Source organism: Grampus griseus (assembly GCF_964374135.1).
Source record: "Grampus griseus genome assembly, chromosome: 20".
In the NCBI taxonomy this organism is placed as follows: Eukaryota; Metazoa; Chordata; class Mammalia; order Artiodactyla; family Delphinidae; genus Grampus; species Grampus griseus.
The window spans coordinates 55430920-55449438 of NC_139014.1; the positions used below are offsets into that span (position 1 = coordinate 55430920).

Below are 18519 nucleotides of genomic sequence, written 5' to 3' on the forward strand. Positions count from 1 at the left end.
ATTTTGACTATTATTATTGGAGGAATTGTCTTCAAAATATCCTAGGTACTTCCTTTTTTACCCCAATGACCTAGTCTTTAGGTCTTTCTAGAGGCTGTCAGTACCCTGATCTTGAGAAGCGATTAGGAATGTTCTCAGGATAAAAGGGCATGGACAGTTCACATACAGAAGGGGAAAATAAGCGGAGCATTAAGCGTTAAGGTAGAGTCTGGTGCTTGGTAAGTTTAACAATCGAGTGGGCTTTGAATGGATGAAACCTGAGAAGGTGATCTGTTCTCACCAGTTTTTCTAAGCTGATGGCAGTGTATGTAGTTTTGCCATTCATGACTTTCGCTGGAGGATTAAACTACCCTGTTAAATTCACTGTGGGAGTCGTTTCCCTTAAACGTTTTCACATCAGTTTCCTGTGTATCATTTACAAATATTTTTAAATGCTTTCTGGAATGGCAGAAGTCACCCCAGAACAAACTTGAGAGCAGGGTTCAGCCTAAAGGTCCAGGAACCCACTTCTGTCTGGAGTGTGGAGAACTGACTCTCCTAGAAGGAAAGTCTGGACCCTGTCAGCAGCCGTGTTCCCAGGACTCAGTTCCAGGTTCCGACACCCGAGGCAGTTAAAGGTAAGCTCCCTGGCAGCCAGAAGTCGTTAAGCCAGCTTTGGACTTGGCCTCTTATCACTTCCTTCTTCACTCTTCGGCTTCCTCCCTTCCTCCCTTCTACCATTAAGTAATGGGAAGATTCTTTCTTCCCATTACTTAATGTTTACCGATAATGAGGTAATTATGAAGACCATTTACTGGGTACCTACTACGTGCCAGGGCACTGGGCGAGAGGCACTTTCAATCTTACTCTCATTTAATTGCACAGCTACTTGGTGTGAAGTGGGTATAAGTACACCCGTATTGACACGTGAGGGGAAGGCTTAGAGAAATTCAGTAACTTGCTAGTAGGATCACACCCAAGACCGCCAGGTTCCAAAGTTCGTGTTCTTAGCCTTCGGGTGTTTGTATAGAACTTTAAGGACACTAAGTTTGTAGAAGCATCAGGGTGTTTGTTTAAAGAGCCAGTCTCATTGCCCTGGGCCTAGGGCCATCGGTCACAGCCGTGAGCCTTGGAACATTAACTTGGTGTTCACTTAACAGGATCTCCGTTTTGTCAGCCCTCCCAGAGGTAGGTCACAAGAAAATCAGCAGCTATCACCCCCTATCACCCCCAATTTCCAGCATCTAGCATTTATGCCAGCGCAGAGTGGTATGAAGTCCAAGAGGCACATTTAAGAAGTTTAGCAGATGTAGGACTGGAGCTGCCTTCTTAGACCTCCAAATGGAAAGACTTCATTGAAGCCAGTGGGGTTTCCATTACTAAGAAGACACATGGTTAGGAAAATGTAGTCCTAGTAACTGAATCTTATTTCTGAGATGGCAGGCTTTTCTGGCATCTGGTATAAGGAATCCTCTGGTAAAGGAGAGGCATTCTGTCATGGTTAATAATGAATGAGAGTGAAAGGAATTGACTTGGGTTATTGAGTTCGAAAGGTAAACTTTACTGGACAATGAATAAAACATTGTGATGGAAATTGCTCCTACACTCTGCCTGATGCCTCCTGCAAGATGCAGAAAGGTGTCTCCCAGCAGGTGATTTGATCTTCAACAAACTCCTTAGCCTAACGAGTATAATTTCCCCCATAAACTTGTTGTGAATTACTAAAAATGTCAGGCTGGAGAATTGAGCTCACTGAATAAAAATGACTGTGCTGGTGAGAAGCTAAGTTGTTTTATTATTATAAATATAATTACAGATAAATTGAGACCATTTTTGATATGTGACATACATTTCCTGTGTATAGCACACAAATAATACATAATGTATTCCACACTTGAACAAATGCTTTTTAAAACTTTAAAAGTTAATATATTAGCTTATTAAAATTTGAATACAGTACATGTTTTTGGTCATGAGCTCTTTGAGTTTCTTCTCATGGCCCACAAGATATTCAACTCCACGTCACTATTTTCCTTGTCTACAGTAGTGATATACAGTTCATCATACACTTTTAAAATAAGACTGTTTTATATATAACTGTGTAACATGGTGAGCTTACATTACAAAAAGTATATATAAAAGTACATATAAAGAATATGTAATTATGCCTTGACTCTATCCATAAATGACTTGAAACAGGTAATACATTTGCTTTTAAATGCTATTTACAACATGGACTCTTGAATGATATGTGAATTTGAAAATGAAAAATATGTTTTCCAGACTCAAAATGTTGATGTCTTAACATTGTTTATTTAAAAATTTGATTTCCAAGTGGGCAACACTACATTAGAAAAAGATTCAAGGGCTATGCCATAAAATCGCTTGTTTTCCATAGTCATTCTGAATTTAATGCTATAAAAAAGATGCTACTTGGATTTTTTTTTTCTACACTGACTATGATCCAAGTTATTAAAGTTTAAAACCATATGAAAGCCTTTATGAGGATCCTGAATTATATTTCTCATTAAAGAAAAGAAATGGCTCAGTGAGTCATGTCTCTAGACTTCAGTATAAGAGAAAGCAGAAGGCCATTGTCAGTCATTTGGAAAGTTAAAACTCAGCACTTAATGTGAATTTAGATGAGTGTAGGAGAGGACTTTTATGGGCTTGTGTTCCTCTGGGCATCCTGAGGGCAGTGAGGACACAAGACTTCTGATCTTCTAAACAAAAATCATTATCAAATGGATTTATTAAAGAGCTAAGCAGAACAAACTGCAGTCATATGTGTGTAGCTACAGTTGGCTTCCATGGGAATTATAAACGGCTCTGAGAACACTTTCAATTGATTCAGAATAAAACAATTTAAGGCTTGCAACAAATGTACAAAAAACTAAAAGCAATGATTAACCCTGACATGAAGAATCTCTGTTACATTTGCTTGTACAATTTATGTACTTTGTTTCTTTTTTAACCCTCTGTTTAAAAAATCCAGCATTTTCGTCTGAAAGAAAAAAGAAAATATAGGCTCTTGGCAAATACCTGTGAACAAATGAAGAAAAGTGATGGGGCCACTTCTGCAGTAGCTTTCCATCAGAGATAATGTTTTATCTTGAAGCTAGTACATCTATTTTTAAAGCTCATTTACCTCCCTACACACTCATGATTTATTTGCATATTGACACGAAATCTGGCTTCATCATCCATCATCAATCAGACAAAAAAAGTCTATCAAGCACCCACAGGATGCACAGATCTGTTTTTGAAATGGTGTCGTGGTGTTAATCTGTCCTAAAACTAGGAGTACTTTTTTTAAAAGAAGCTATAGTACGTTGAGAAAGAAGTATTATCATTTTTCTGGGAGGAAAAGTTGCTAAATACTGCAGCAAACTCCTCACAGAAGCCACAAAATCACCTCTGAAGTTTTTTAAGGAACAACTCCCTGAAGTCTAGAATTTATGAGACCAGCAAATGTAAAATTTTCACAACTCTAACACACACCTATCTAGGGCTCAGTGAAGACTTGCATCAGATTTATATGTCTTATTAGGTTTAATCTTAAAAGTACAACATGAAAAAACCTAGAATGTTTCAAATAATCTGAAATAGCAATCCTATGACAGTTATAACAACTGCAATTTCAAACACCAAGGCTTGCATAACTTCACAATATAATCATCTCAAAACATGTGATCAAAAACTTTGGGTAGGAGCTTCTTTCATAAATTCTTCCAGGACAGCTACCACACTTTTGGCTTCGGGCATTTCTTCGTGTTCCACTTTAACAATCTTCAAAAGGATATCTCCACTACCACAGTTCTTTAGGAACATGTAACATTTAAACAAAGCATAATGATTCATTTCTGCCTGCCGGATAAATCTCTTCAAATTATTTGTGTCTTGTATGGCCTAGAAAAAGATTACCCAGTTAAATGTGTGTTTAGTGAGATAATAATGAAGCCTGAAAAAGATCTCCTATCCAGCTGAGAACTCAACATATGTTACTGAAATGTTTGCTTTTTATTTTTGAATATTTTCATCATTTTTATTGCTAATATGCTTTGCCCTCGGTAGAACAAAATCTTTTATATATATAAAGTAAAAATACTTTACAAATCTCCTAAATAAGGTGACAACATGCCTCCCCACCAAAATTTTGAACCCTTAGGCATGGAACTCCTTTTTTTGTGCTTTCCAACTAAGATATGTCACGAATTACAAGACTGAAGTCCTTGAAATATAAGCAAGCATTCAATCCAATTAACTGGATATGCAATGGTACATATGCAGAAGCCACTGAAAAATACAAATGGAATGCCTTTTGAGGATTCTAGTTCGTGTTTGTTTTTAAAAACTTATTTTAATTATTGTGAATAAGGCTTATGGTACAAAATAGATACAGAATAATGCAAATTTATGGTTAAGACCCGGACTCTACTGACAATTAGGAAACCATAAACAAGACCAAAAGACAACCCTCAGAATGGGAGAACATATTTGCAAATGAAGCAACTGACAAAGGATTAATCTCCAAAATTTACAAGCAGCTCATGCAGCTCAATAACAAAAAAACAAACAACCCAATCCAAAAATGGGCAAAAGACCTAAATAGACATTTCTCCAAAGAAGATATACAGACTGCCAACAAACACATGAAAGAATGCTCAACATCATTAATCATTAGAGAAATGCAAATCAAAACTACAATGAGATATCATCTCACACCAGTCAGAATGGCCATCATCAAAAAACCTACAAACAATAAATGCTGGAGAGGGTATGGAGAAAAGGGAACCCTCATACACTCTTGGTGGGAATGTAAATTGATACAGCCACTATGGAGAACAGTATGGAGGTTCCGTAAAAAAATAAAAATAGAAATACCATATGACCCAGCAATACCACTACTGGGCATATAACCTGAGAAAACCGTAATTCAAAAAGAGTCATGTACCAAAATGTTCATTGCAGCTCTATTTACAATAGCCCGGAGATGGAAACAACCTAAGTGCCCATCATCGGATGAATGGATAAAGAAGATGTGGCACATATATACAATGGAATATTACTCAGCCATAAAAAGAAACGAAACTGAGCTATTTATAATGAGGTGGATAGACCTAGAGTCTGTCATACAGATGAATTAAGTCAGAAAGAAAAAGACAAATATCGTATGCTAACACATATATATGGAATTTAAGAAGAAAAAAAAATGTCATGAAGAACCTAGGGGTAAGACAGGAATAAAGACACAGACCTACTGGAGAACGGACTTGAGGATATGGGGAGGGGGAAGGGTGAGCTGTGACAGGGCAAAAGAGACGCATGGACATATACACACTAACAAACGTAAGGTAGATAGCTAGTGGGAAGCAGCCGCATGGCACAGGGATGTCGGCTCGGTGCTTTGTGACCGCCTGGAGGGGTGGGATAGGGAGGGTGGGAGGGAGGGAGACGCAAGAGGGAAGAGATATGGGAACATATGTATAGGTATAACCGATTCACTTTGTTATAAAGCAGAAACTAACACACCATTGTAAAGCAAATTATACCCCAATAAAGATGTTAAAAAAAATAAATAAAATAAATAAAAACACCAATAAATAAATAAATAAATAAATAAAGATATTGTTTACATATAAAGAATGACAGGTAACATTTTTCATTAGTATTGCCTTTATAATTTATAATGTCGCTATATCACAGTGGATAGATTTGCTCCATTGAAATGTGTCTTTTTGTTTGTTTATTTGTAAATAGTAAACTAACATGAAAAAATGTTCAGCCTGAATAATAATTAAAGACAGATTTGAACAGCTATGGAGTGCCAGTATTAAGTTAATAAAAATAAATAAGATTGATAAAAACCTGTTGTATTAGGTTCTGCATAGAAAACCCACACACATTGCTGGCCATTCTGTAATTTGTTCCTATTTTTCTGAAGTGCAAGCTGGCAATTTGTAAGAGGAACCAAAGCATTCAAACCCTTTGACTTGGTAATCCCACGTTAGGGAATATACCCTAAGGTAATAATCCAAATGAAAAAAATACGATCCAGCAATGCTCCTTCTGCATCTCCCTGAAGAAAACAAAACACCTATTCAAAAAGGTATCTGCACCCTCACGTTCCCTGCGGCATCACCGAAGAACCCAAGTGTCCACTGACGGATGAGCAGACAAAGAAACTGTGGTATATATACCCAGTGGAATACCACTCGGCCATGAAAAAGAATGAGATCCTGCCATCGGTGACAACGCGGATGGACCTCAAGGGCATCATGCTAAGTGAAACAAGTCCGACAGAGAAAGACAAATACCACACGATCTCTTCTACATGTGGAATCCAAATATATAGAGTTAAAAAACAAAAAAACAAAAAAACAAGCTCATAGACTTCAAGAACAGACTGGTAGCCACCAGAGGCAGGAGGTAGGGAGTGGGAGAAATGGGTGAACTGTTTTGGTTTTGGTTGAAATAAACTGAAATTTTAAAATGCAAATAAAAGGACTTCCCTGGTGGTCCAGTGGTTAAGAATCTGTCTTGCAATGCAGGGGACGCTGGTTCGATCCCTGGTCAGGGGACTAAGATCCCACGTGCTGTGGGGCAACTAAGCCCGCGCGCCACAACCAGAGAGCCCGCACGCCGCAATGAAGAGCCCACGCTCTGCAACTAAGACCCGACACAACCAAAAAATAAAAATAAATAAATAAATAAAGCAAATAAAAACACTGATATACCATCGTCACCCTGTCAGATTAGCAAAGATGAAAAGTTTAGGTACCCAGTCGTCACTGGGTACGGGAAAACTGGCACTGAGGATTCTAGTTTTGAGAATGACATCATAGCTATAAAGCAGATTTGTTACTCAGTCACCGGTACTAATTACAGTTCAGACAAAGACTATGCGTGGCACTTGGCACACAGCCAATTAGTTACCTTTAGTTTAAAGTTCTCCAGGACTTGTCGAAAAAGAAAAGGGTTACCTCCTTCAGCACCATTCAAAAAAGCCTGCATCCAATCCTCACAAAACCGATTGCTTCCTATAAAATATTTTAGAAAAATAAATAAAAGTGAAATCACAAGACATTTATTCTTCCTTTCTTTTTATTTATTTTCTTTCTTTCGCGGTACACAGGCCTTTCACTGTTGTGGCCTCTCCCACTGCGGAGCACAGGCTCCGGATGCGCAGGCTCAGCGGCCATGGCTCACGGGCCCAGCCGCTTCGCGGCATGTGGGATCTTCCCAGACCGGGGCACGAACCCGTGTCCCCTACATCGGCAGGCAGACTCTCAACCACTGCGCCACCAGGGAAGCCCTATTTTCTTTTTTTAAATTGAGGTGTAATTGACATATTAGTTTCAGGTGCACAACATAATGATTCAATATTTGTATACATCAAGATATTCTTTCCTCCTTTATAAAAACTCTTATAATGAATTATTTAAGACTTCTATAATGGTCTAAAAAAACTTAACTCACCACCTGGTTAAGAAATACCAAAATGGTTGAAGTTCCCGTGTGCCTCTTCCCAATCGCATCCCCTTCCTTTCCCATCAGAAAGAATTATCATGCCCATGTCTTTCTATAAATTTTGCCACATACTTTATCTATAAGCCCTATATAGTATTATTTTGCATATGTTAAAACTGTATTTTTCTTTAATGGCTCTTGCATTATATAATACATTTGTGTGCTATACTGAGACATATAGCTCTAGTTCACTCATTGTCACGGCTATATAGTATTCCATTGTATGAATAGAGCAGTTTATCAATTCTCCTGTTGACAGACACTTAAGTTGCTTTCAGTTCTTTGCTATTTCAAACAGTGCCCTTATGAACATCTTGTATTTGTCTCCTTGTGTACATGTACAAGAGTTCTCTATATACCTAGGAGAAGAATTGCTAGGCATGACATGATTTCCACGTTTCTAGAACTGCTATTGTTTTTGGTGATTTGGGGATAAACATGTAAAACTGCACAAGACAGGAAGGATAAGTTTGCATCATTTGTTCTCAGCGCAAAAAAGGAGATTCACAAGCCTGCTCCCGGGGTTGTTGGCTCACCTGCATTGTGGAACTGAGGCTGGGAGCTACTACAATCGATGATCACAGACTTATGCTGCTCCTCCGTCATGGCCATGCACAAAGACGTCATGGTGCCTTCGTGAATAAGGCCTTGGAGACTGGCCACACTCAGAAACCTGCCACACACACAATCCTTTTGCACAAACTATATTATAGGATGGGAGGGAGGAAGCAAATTCATTCTGCATTGGGAGTGGGGGTGGGTGTTAAAAACATAAACATCAGGCTTGCTGTGGAAAAGGTTCTCTTTGCAAAACTGTTCTTTACCTGTGAATGTCTCTCTTTGTTTTTTCATCTGATTCTTTAACCTCAACAGGAGTATAACTCAGAGCCTATGAGAGAAAAATAAAGCCTAACTGATACATGTATTCCAGTTTTCCTTGTTGCGCAGCCACTTGTGACTAAACATCACCTCCCCCAATAACCACCATGCTAGACGATGCTTGCTCGGCACTGTCCGGGAGCTCTCCAGAGCCTTGTTCAGCTGTTGCTGTTCAGATCACTAATCCTTGTTCAGATCACTAATGGTCTGAAATCTGGCTTCACCACCTGGGCTTGTGGGGCCATCCAGCCTCAGCTGCATCTACCTACCACATATTTACATGAAAAACCTGGCCATTTACTCGAGCCTACCCCATTGTCTAGATATTTTAGTGAATTTTTCATTTTTTATTTGGACATTTTTATATAGGTAAAATCCCTTTTGATTTCCATTTTCCTTCTCAAATTATTTTGGAAATTACACCTCTTCCAGATCACTTCAAAGGGTAATTATTTTAGGGAGTTCCCTGCTGGTCTAGTGGTTAGGATTCGGGGCTTTCACTGCCGTGGCCCAGGTTCAATCCCTGGTCGGGGAACCAAGATCGCATAAGCTGTGCAGCGCGGCCAAAACAAAAAGGTAATTATTTTAAAACGTTTTATCTTATTAGAAGACTCAGTATTTGCAATTCTACCTTAGTAGTGTAACTTTCTAGATCTGAATAAATAGAGTGTGGTCTATCCTAATGCAGGCATTGTCTGAATGAATATTCGGGGGGAAGGTAATGTTCAGAGAAAATAAGTATGTCTTTAAATAATCCAAACTTGGCCAAAGTGATTCTCAATTAAGGAAATGCTTTTGTTTGGGCAATACTTACAGCATGTAGCAGAAAGGTAAGCTGCTCCTGAAAGAGATGAACCACCCTTTGGATTGGGCATACAACATCCTCAAACCAGCTGCTCAGGTAGGACTGTACGTGGTTCTCCCCACCCCTTTCCTAGATCAAGAGAGAATGTCATTTGCTTTGATATCAGCCTTCACCTTGGACTTAACATTTTCTTCATGATACTCTTGACAGTGAAAAGAACTGGGGACAGACACCTTCTTTTAAGCTAACACCACAAATTTTAAAAAAGGAATTGTGATATAACTTTGCTGGGCTTGTTGGGCAGAGTGGGGATTAATTCAGTACTGCATTTCTTAAAAACACACTAAGAAATGCGTTATATAAAATGAAGAGACTGAATTAATAGGGTTCCATGCTATTTCTTCACTGAAAGGAGTTGGCGCATTTACATGTCAATCTCCTCCCACTGTACTGTGAACTCTTGGAGATACTCTCTTAATAATCCTCATCTCCCCAGCACCTGGCACAGCGTCTGAAATGTCCATGGATGAGCTTATAAAGTGCCTGTTGAATGAAAGAATGCAGACAGTTCGTTCACACTCGAAATGCGAACAGGGAAGGATACAAGTCATCGCATCAAAACACTCAAGCCCACTCCGGGTGTCAGACACGCTGCCAGGAGCTCATTTGGCTTCCTTGGCTGTGCTGCTCCCTGGGGCTGGAAGGAGAGCTCCAGCCTGGGAGAGCAGCTCCCCCTAGACTCGTAACCCCAGCTCACTCCTATGCTATCCTTTCCCCTCCTGCAGTGTCTTGTAAGCACATGCACAAGTGAAAGAAAGGAATTATTACCACGTGTAATGGGGAGTAAATTTTAAGAGTTATGACTTTACTGCCACCAACCAAACACATAGTTTTTAAAAGGTATGGATAAAGGAATTGATACGGAGGTATCTAATTCATAAAAGATCGATTAATGAAAACTGGGATGTTTCTAAAAATCTTTGAGGTTGAGTTCAAGGACAGTCATCCCATTGCATAGCATGTCTTTGGTGCCAGAGGCTTTGTGGGCCATTAGTTCTGACCAGAATATAAATCTTATGTGTCTAGAAATTGGGAAAAGAACGTCATCTTCCTCGCTTGGCATGTTACTATATACCTTTGAATTTAATTGAATTTTTCATAGATGCAAAACTTCAGAAGCAGTCTTGTGAAACATACAGCACTTATACGACTATGTTCCCTGCTTCCCTTAACAAGCACCTTTCTTTTTTTTCCTTCTTTTTTTAAAACAAATCCATTTAAAATTAATTTATGTATTTTTGGCTGCGTTGGGTCTTCATTGCTGCACGCGGGCTTTCTCTAGTTGTGTGGAGTGGGGGCTACTCTTCATTGTGGTGCGCGGGCTTCTCATTGCGGTGGCTTCTCTTGTTGTGGAGCACGGGTTCTAGACACGCGGGCTCAGTAGTTGCGGTGCACGGGCTCTAGAGCGCAGGTTCAGTACTTGTGGCACACGGGCTTAGGTGCTCCGCGGCATGTGGGATCTTCCCGGACCAGGGCTCGAACCCGTGTCCCCTGCATTGGCAGGCGGATTCTTAACCACTGCACCACCAGGGAAGCCCCCAAGCACCTTTCTTTTAGCCCGCAAAGTAGCACATTTTCAGAATTTCTACGTGTTTGTGTCCACTTGGATGATTTGACAAGTATAGCAGTCGCATAATGTTAATCATCTCAGTCTTTAAAAATATTAACGCAGGGACTTCCCTGGTGGTCCAGCGGTTAAGACTGCACACTCCCAATGCAGGGGGCCCAGGTTCAACCCCTGGTCAGGGAACTAGATCCCGCGTGCTGCAACTAAGACCCGGCACAACCAAATAAATAATAAATATTAAAAAAAAAGGAATGAAACTCTTTTAAAAAAGATTAATGCAATCATCTTACCTCACAGTTCATGTTATTTTTCAGCCCTTGAATATACTTGTCCAATTCAAGCCTGAAAGTATGTTCTTAAGGAAGCAATAAAGGATGAATCAAGAAAGGGTTTTATTTCTCAATAGGTAATATAAAAATCTCTCAAATAACTGTCAATTAAAACAAGCCAAGACAAACTGGTCGTACGGAGGTCTGAAATTGGAGTTAATGCATAAGAGGTAGAAAACCTTTGCGGACGTTGCTAGTAATAATCCTCTACTTGCCTGCCAACACTTTCCTTCCTGATACCCTCAAAGACCAAAGAAAGGATATAGCTCAAGTCCTTTTTCAGACCCTCCTAAAAAGCAGACCACATACTCTGAACAGTTATGTTCAGAGTCTGTTGTTGTTTGGGAAAGCAGTTTTTCTTGTTGGAAAAGGCAGTAATAACAACCAACTCGGTAACCTGGAGTTCTAGAACAGAAAGAAAAAGGTTAAATGTATTATTTTGATAACTCATGCACGTAGTTCTGTAGACTCCTCTGAGGCCTGGTCATCCTTATCTGGCAATACCATTAGGTTGCTCAGTAGGTCAGAGCTTCCCAGACTTCTTGGTTTACTTGTAACAACAGAGGAAAATGAACGTATACCATAATGGGCTTTAGCTAAAGCAGCACCTAACAAACATGGAATTTCTTTGAATTCTCCTGTCTTATGTGAAAAATTCATGCAAATTTCACTCTTGTTCATAGTTTTTCCATGTTCACATAAATATAATCATCTTTTCTCCCTCCCCTAAACCTTCATGAATCACTGAAGCTCCAGGCAGATGTGAAGTGTTTATCCAATGGCCTTATCTTTGGTATGTGGCCTCATACTCCTGAGAGGACTTGATGCCAATATCATGGTCTGAAGTGAACTACAATCAAGGGGTGTAGTAGAAAGATGGCTGGAATTCGACTGAGGACACCTATATTTAAGCCTGAATTCCATCAATGTGACCAGCCTTGGGACCTCAACTTCTCTGAGTTTATTACTTCATCTGAAAATGGAAGTAAGAGTATCTGCTTTATCACCCCTTTGCAAGGAGAATGGCATTGAAGTTTGTGAAAGCCCTTTACCACTGTAAAGTATACAGTTATAGTTTTGGTAATGAGCTCTTCTCTTCCAAGTACAAGACTATAAATATGTACACCGAGGAGGCAGAGTCTCTGCCGTTCAGTTAATTCCATTCCACAAAAATGTGAGGCCCAGTGCTCAGCTGCCAGGGAACAAAGATGAACTTTGCAGGTCTAGTAGGTACTGATCTTTTGGAGTTTCTCACCACTTCTCATATTTAGCTCAGAAATAAAATCTCAGGATACAGCACATTTTATACTTACCTCAGCTCCACAGATGCAACATTACCCAGCCCTTCAAAGACTGCTCCCTTAGAAAGACGCTTAGCAATGAAACTGCACAGCTCTGGCTCCAATTCAGATGGTAGATTAGTATCCGCCAAGGAGAGGCTTGACAAATGAAAGACACACGTTCCTTACCAGTGGACTCTGCATTTACACCCCGCAAGTCAGACAGGACATCACTAAAAGCCCTCACTAAGGACTCGGCAAAGCTTTCTATCTGACTCCTGTTGGTGAGGCTTCTAGGAATGTATATCACCAAGTATGATCTACCTCATCCATTTAAAATAGTTCTCTTTCCAGCTCATTCTCTCTAGTATTATGACTCCACTGGGACCCCCAAGCCACTGACCTTATATCTTTTTCACAGCAGCCTCAAGTTTCTCATCCTCATCTTCTTCCTCCTTACCAAGCTTAAATTCCAGTCATTGTAATCACACCCCTGCACACATTCTCATTCAACCCCCCTTTCACCTCCCTGTACCTACTTAGCAAAACTTCAGCCCTGGTTAGTCCAGCTCTCTACCTACTCTGCATCTGCACCTATGCAGCTGAATGTGGTTGGACAAAAACCCATATCCACAGTGTCTAGTCTCATTTTAAATTAATGACCACTAGGAATTTCCTGGTGGTCCAGCGGTTAGGTTGGTGGTTTCACTGCCGTGGGCCCGGGGTTCAATCCCTGGTCGGGGAACTAAGATCCTGCAAGCCGTGCAGCACAGCCAAAATACATACATACATACATACATAAATAAATGACCACTAGCCTCCAGTGGGCCCTACTGCTGCCCAGCTATCACATTTCCTGGTTCACTCATTCTCAACTCTTTGAGATCTCTATTTTTCTTTAAATTAATTAATTTTCGCTGCATTGGGTCTTCGTTGCTGAGCGTGGGCTTTCTCTAGTTGTGGCGAGCGGGGGCTACTCTTCGTTGCAGTGCGCGGGCTTCTCATTGCGGTGGCTTCTCTTGTTGCAGAGCACGGGCTCTAGGCACGCGGGCTTCAGTAGTTGTGGCTCGCGGGCTCTAGAGCACAGGCTCAGTAGTTGTGGGACACATGGCTTAGTTGCTTCACGGCATGTGGGATCTTCCCAGACCAGGGCTTGAACCTGTGTCCCCTGCATTGGCAGGCGGATTCTTAACCACTGTGCCACCAGGGAAGTCCCTCGAGATCACTATTTCATGCCTCCTCTTCTTTCCTCAATCCTCCAACTACCTACTACCCATGAATAAACACACCAGCTTAGTGATCATTTATGAGCTAAACATAAACACTTCAGTTTGGTTGAGATTAGAATATAAACAGAAACTATAAATTGAATATGCAGGAAGAAAAGCTTTTCTGTCATCAAACTTCCCAATATAAAATATAAACCCAGTACACCTCACATCTTTGGTTTCATGTTATGGAAAATTTCAAACATATAAAAAGTAGAGAGAATAGTATAATGAACCCACATGTACCTACCACCCAGTTTTGACAATTATCAGCTTATGGGCAATCTTGTTTCACTTGGTGGCGGGGATAAATTTGGAGATTGGGATTGACTTTTACACACTACTATATATAAAATAGATAACGAAAAAAGACCTAGTATATAGCACAGAGAACTCTACTCAATACTCTGTAATAGCCTATATGGGAAAAGAATCTAAAAAAGAGTGGTTATATGTATACATATAACTGATTCACTTTGCTGTCCACCTGAAACTAACACAACATTGTAAATCAACTATACTGCAATAAAAATTATTTTTAAAAAAATCTTGTTTCACCTGTACTCCCATGTTGTCCATACCTCCCACTTCCCAGACTTATTTTGAAGCAAGTTTCTGGAATCATATTATTTCATCCCTAAATTTCTCATTAGGTATCTCTAAAAATGAGGACTTAAATATATATATATATATATATATATATATATCTCCACAGTTCTATTACAGTACCTGAAAAATTCCTTAAATCATCCATCATCCAGTCACTCAGTGAACATAATTTTGTTTTATACTCCACTTTGCATCCAACAAGTGTTGAGGTTCATTCATTCATATATATATATATATAAGTATATATTAAATATCTACCCTGTGCCAGGTACCACTCAAGGTACTAGGTAGGGAGACATCGATGAACAAAAGAGACAGCAATCGCTGCTATCCTGGAGTTTACACTGTAGCGTGCAGCAGAGGAGCTATGAAAGGGTATTCAATGCGGGGGGGGAAAGGAGGATTTTAAATTTCTTGATACTTATATTGAATATTTACTGGAGTTCCAATCAAGAAGCTCAGATTAACGGTGTGGCTAATCACCCTGGGGCTAATCACAAGGGTATTTGGATCTGCCCCAGCCTTGACTAAATGAAGTAATAAAATCAAGATGAGGTTCCTAGGGGAGAGGTGGGCTTGATGGTTTGACTCAGGGAAAGCTGCGTGGAGACAGGGTACCCACTGACATCTGCAGGCCAGAGATGCCCTTAAGAGAAAAGCACATACGCGGGATATGGCCAAGCTGTTTTTACCTGAAATCATCACCAGAGGGAGTTTCTGCATTTGTGCCACTTGGGCTTCCATCATCACTGTCCGCTCGCTGCTGTGCCAATCTGCATGCCGCAAAAGCAAGTCAGCTATCAACTTATGGGTTCTAACTCAAGCGGAGTATGGGGCCCCACCCCCCGCAAGCAGGATAGGGGCAGTCAACTAAAATGCTGCAAGGTAGAAGTGCTTGAATCCACTGCCTCCATTGACAGGGAAAACCCATAAAACAGCTCTGACAAGAGCTCCCTCTCTCTCCAGGCCACTTAAGGGGTGGAGGAAAGGCTAAATTAAACATCCAGAAGAGTCAAGGAAATTTACTCTTAAAAACAGACTTTACAGGGAATTCCCTGGCGGTCCATTGGTTAGGACTCGTAACTTTCACTGCTGAGGGCCTGGGTTCAATCCCTGGTCGGGGAAATAAGATCCCCCAAGCCACGCACTGCGGCCAAAACAAAAACAAAAACAGACTTCACAGGGCCAGAAGAACCCCAGGAAGTCTGCTGGGGCAGAGGGAAAAGAGGCAACAAGGACAGAGGGTAACTAGAAGGTGGGCGTGGGGGTAGGGATGGCGGGTTGGGGATGGAGGAAAGTGGGGAGACAATGACAGGAAGGACAGGGGATGGGAATTGACATTATTGAGCGTGTGTGGCACTGCGCTAAACAAAAGGCAGGGGCGACAGGAAGGGGCTGGAAGATGTTAAGGACAGAGCGCACAGGCATGGGAGGGCCAGGCCCAAAAGTCCAGGATGGGGGCCCGGAAGTACCGCGTAAGGCGAGGAGGGCCCTGAGGGCCAGAGACCTTGGCTGGGAGGGGAGAAGACGGCGTTTGAGAGCCGCCAGGCTGCGGGACCTGGGGTGGGCTGCGGGGCCGGGCGGCGGGGCCGAGCGGTGGGGCCGAGCGGTGGGGCCGGGGCGGGGCCACAAGGGCGGTCGGGCGCTGCACCTGCTTCCGCGGTAGCTGTAGAGACAGTAGTAGCTGCTGGGCGGCGGCTCGAGTCTCCGCTCCTCAGCGGAGCCACCCTCCTCGCTGCTCTCTAGCTCCTTTTCATCCCCATCCAGCGATTCCTGCAAGGAAGGGAGCATCGCGGCAGCCACTGAACGGCCCTGTGTCCCCGCCAAACCGCTCCCCCGCTGCCGTACAGTCCTCGGTGGCCCGGCTCCTCCGGCTCCCGGCCCTCGCGTATCTGCGTTCCGCCGGTTTCCCGGGCTCTCAGGCGAGGAAGCTGGACCGCCCCCTGATTTTCCTGTCTTCTCTCACATCATTCAGGTCTCTGCAGAAACGTCACTTCCTCAGAGAGAACTTGACTGCCCTATGCAAAACACATCCCACACGCACCTCTACTGATGTCCCATCAGTCTCTGTCCTGTCCCCTTATATTTACTTCTTCTTCATCGCACTTGCCCCCACCTTATGTATTTGTTTACTATGTCTCTCCCAGTAGAATGTCAGCTTATTCACTGCTATATCCTCTGTCCTAGCCCACGGCCTACGGTGCTCAAGAACTGTTTGCTGAATTCGTTTTAAGATTTTGTAACGCCTAGGCATGTTTTTCTTGCACGTTTCACCCTATCACTATATCAAAGATATTAAAGTACACCTATATCCCATGTTAACTTTATATAGAAAAATAATAGCTAACATGTACGGAGCAGTTTCTGTGTGTGAGGACCCTTCTAAGTGCTTTACAAATACTTACTCATTTAATTCTCACAACTCCATGAGGTAAATATTATCCCATTTGACAGATGAGTAAACCAAGGCCCGTATTACTTAACTTGTCCATGGTAAAATAGCTAATAAGTGGCAGAGTGGCATTGAAACCCACTCTGGCTCTAGAACTCTTTTTTATTTATTTATTTATTCATTTTTGGCTGCCTTGGGTCTTCATTGCTGCCCGCAGGCTTTATCCAGTTGCGGCGAGTGGTGCACGGGCTTCTCATTGCACTGTCTTCTCTTGTTGCAGAGCGCAGGTTCTCGGCGCGTGGGCTTCAGTAGTTGTGGCTCGTGGGCTCAAGAGCACAGGCTCAGTAGTTGTGGTGCACGGGCTTAGTTGCTCCATGGCATGTGGGATCTTCCCGGACCAGGGATCGAACCCGTGTCCCCTGCATTGGCAGGCGGATTCTTAACTACTGCTCCACCAGGGAAGTCCCTCTAGAACTCTTAATACTGCAAAATTGAATTGAGGATGACTTGTTGACCTAAAATTATTGGACAATTAATCTCAGGGTTGTTTTGTTTTGTTTTTTTTTCACTTCTTTAGATCTTTAATTTCTTACAATATTTTGGTTTTCCAGAATATAGTTCAGAACTTTTGTTAAATTTATTCCTAATTTTTATGCTTTTTGATGCTATTGTAACCAGAATTGTTTTCTTAATTTTATTTTCAGATTGCTTGTTGCTAGTGTATAGAAGTACAATTGGGGCTTCCCTGGTGGCGCAGTGGTTGAGAGTCCGCCTGCCGATGCAGGGGACACGGGTTCGTGCCCCGGTCCGGGAAGATCCCACATGCCGCAGAGTGGCTGGGCCCGTGAGCCATGGCCGCTGAGCCTGCGCGTCCAGAGCCTCTGCTCCGCCACGGGAGAGGCCACAACAGTGAGAGGCCCGCGTACCGCAAAAAAAAAAAAAAAAAAAAAAAGAAGTACAATTGATTTTTGTATATTGATCTTGTACTGTGAACTTTGTTGAATTCTTATTAGCTCTAGATTTTTAAAAAATGTATTCCGTAGAATTTTCTACAAACAAGTGTATTAGTTTTCCAGGGTTCCCATTAACAAAGTACCACAGACTGAGTGGTTTAAACACACACACAAAATTTTTTTTTTTTTGGCTGTGCGGCTTGCAGGACTGAACCTTGGGGTCCCAGCAGTGAAAGTGCTGAGTACTAACCACTGCACCCTAAACAACAAAATTTATTGTCCCACAGTTCTAGAGGTTAGAAGTCCAAAGTCAAGGTGAAAACAGGGTTGGTTCCTTCTGAGGGCTATGGGGAAAAGTCTGTTCCAGGTTTTTCTCCTTGATTTATAGTGTTCTCCTTCCTATCTCTTTATAGTGTTTTCTTCTATACCTATCTCTGCAACCAAATTTCCTCTTTTTGTAAGGACGCCAGTCACCAGTGTCCACCCCAATGACCTCACCTTAGCATTATTACCTCTGTAAAGACTCTATTTCCAAATAAGGTCACATTATGAGGTACTGGGGGGTAGGATTTCAACACATTACTTTTTCTTTGCAGGCTTTTTCTTTTATTCACATACTCATGCCATCTCTGAATAGAAATGGTTTTACTTGTTCCATTCCAATCTGGATTCCTTTTACTTCCTTTTCTTGCCTAATCACCCTGGCTGGACCTGCAGTACAATGTTGAATAAGAGTGGCAAGAGTGGACATCCTTATATTGTTCCATCACCTTCTTTCTTCATTTTTGTTTTTGGTAGAGCACTGGGCACCATCTAAAATTATCTTATTTTGTATTTTAGTTAGAATGAATAAATGCTTTTCTATATA

At 41.5% G+C, this 18519-nt stretch overlaps 1 protein-coding gene across 1 annotated transcript; it reads right to left on the reverse strand.

Moving 5' to 3' along the window:
• Window positions 1–1766: 1766 nt before the first annotated feature.
• LOC309838055 (protein Njmu-R1) lies at window positions 1767–16123 on the reverse strand. Its single transcript, XM_082678980.1, has 10 exons — window positions 15958–16123; window positions 14999–15079; window positions 12463–12588; window positions 11414–11554; window positions 11111–11168; window positions 9203–9322; window positions 8334–8398; window positions 8046–8182; window positions 6916–7019; window positions 1767–3888 (listed from the first exon to the last, which is right to left on the reverse strand). The coding sequence occupies exons 1-10, from the start codon at window positions 16095–16097 to the stop codon at window positions 3673–3675; spliced, it is 1188 nt and encodes a 395-aa protein (XP_082535106.1). The 5' UTR covers window positions 16098–16123; the 3' UTR covers window positions 1767–3672.
• Between the last annotated feature and the right edge of the window lie 2396 nt (window positions 16124–18519).

Excerpts from the sequence above, each read along its gene's own strand:
- LOC309838055 (XM_082678980.1), bottom strand. The coding sequence starts at position 16,097 with ATGCTCCCTTCCTTGCAGGAATCGCTGGATGGGGATGAAAAGGAGCTA. Across the intron at positions 8,399-9,202 it reads TTACCTTTCTGCTACATGCT|GCTCTGAGTTATACTCCTGT; the intron begins GTAAGTATTGCC and ends TTTCTCTCATAG. Across the intron at positions 8,183-8,333 it reads ACAAAGAGAGACATTCACAG|GTTTCTGAGTGTGGCCAGTC; the intron begins GTAAAGAACAGT and ends TGTGTGTGGCAG.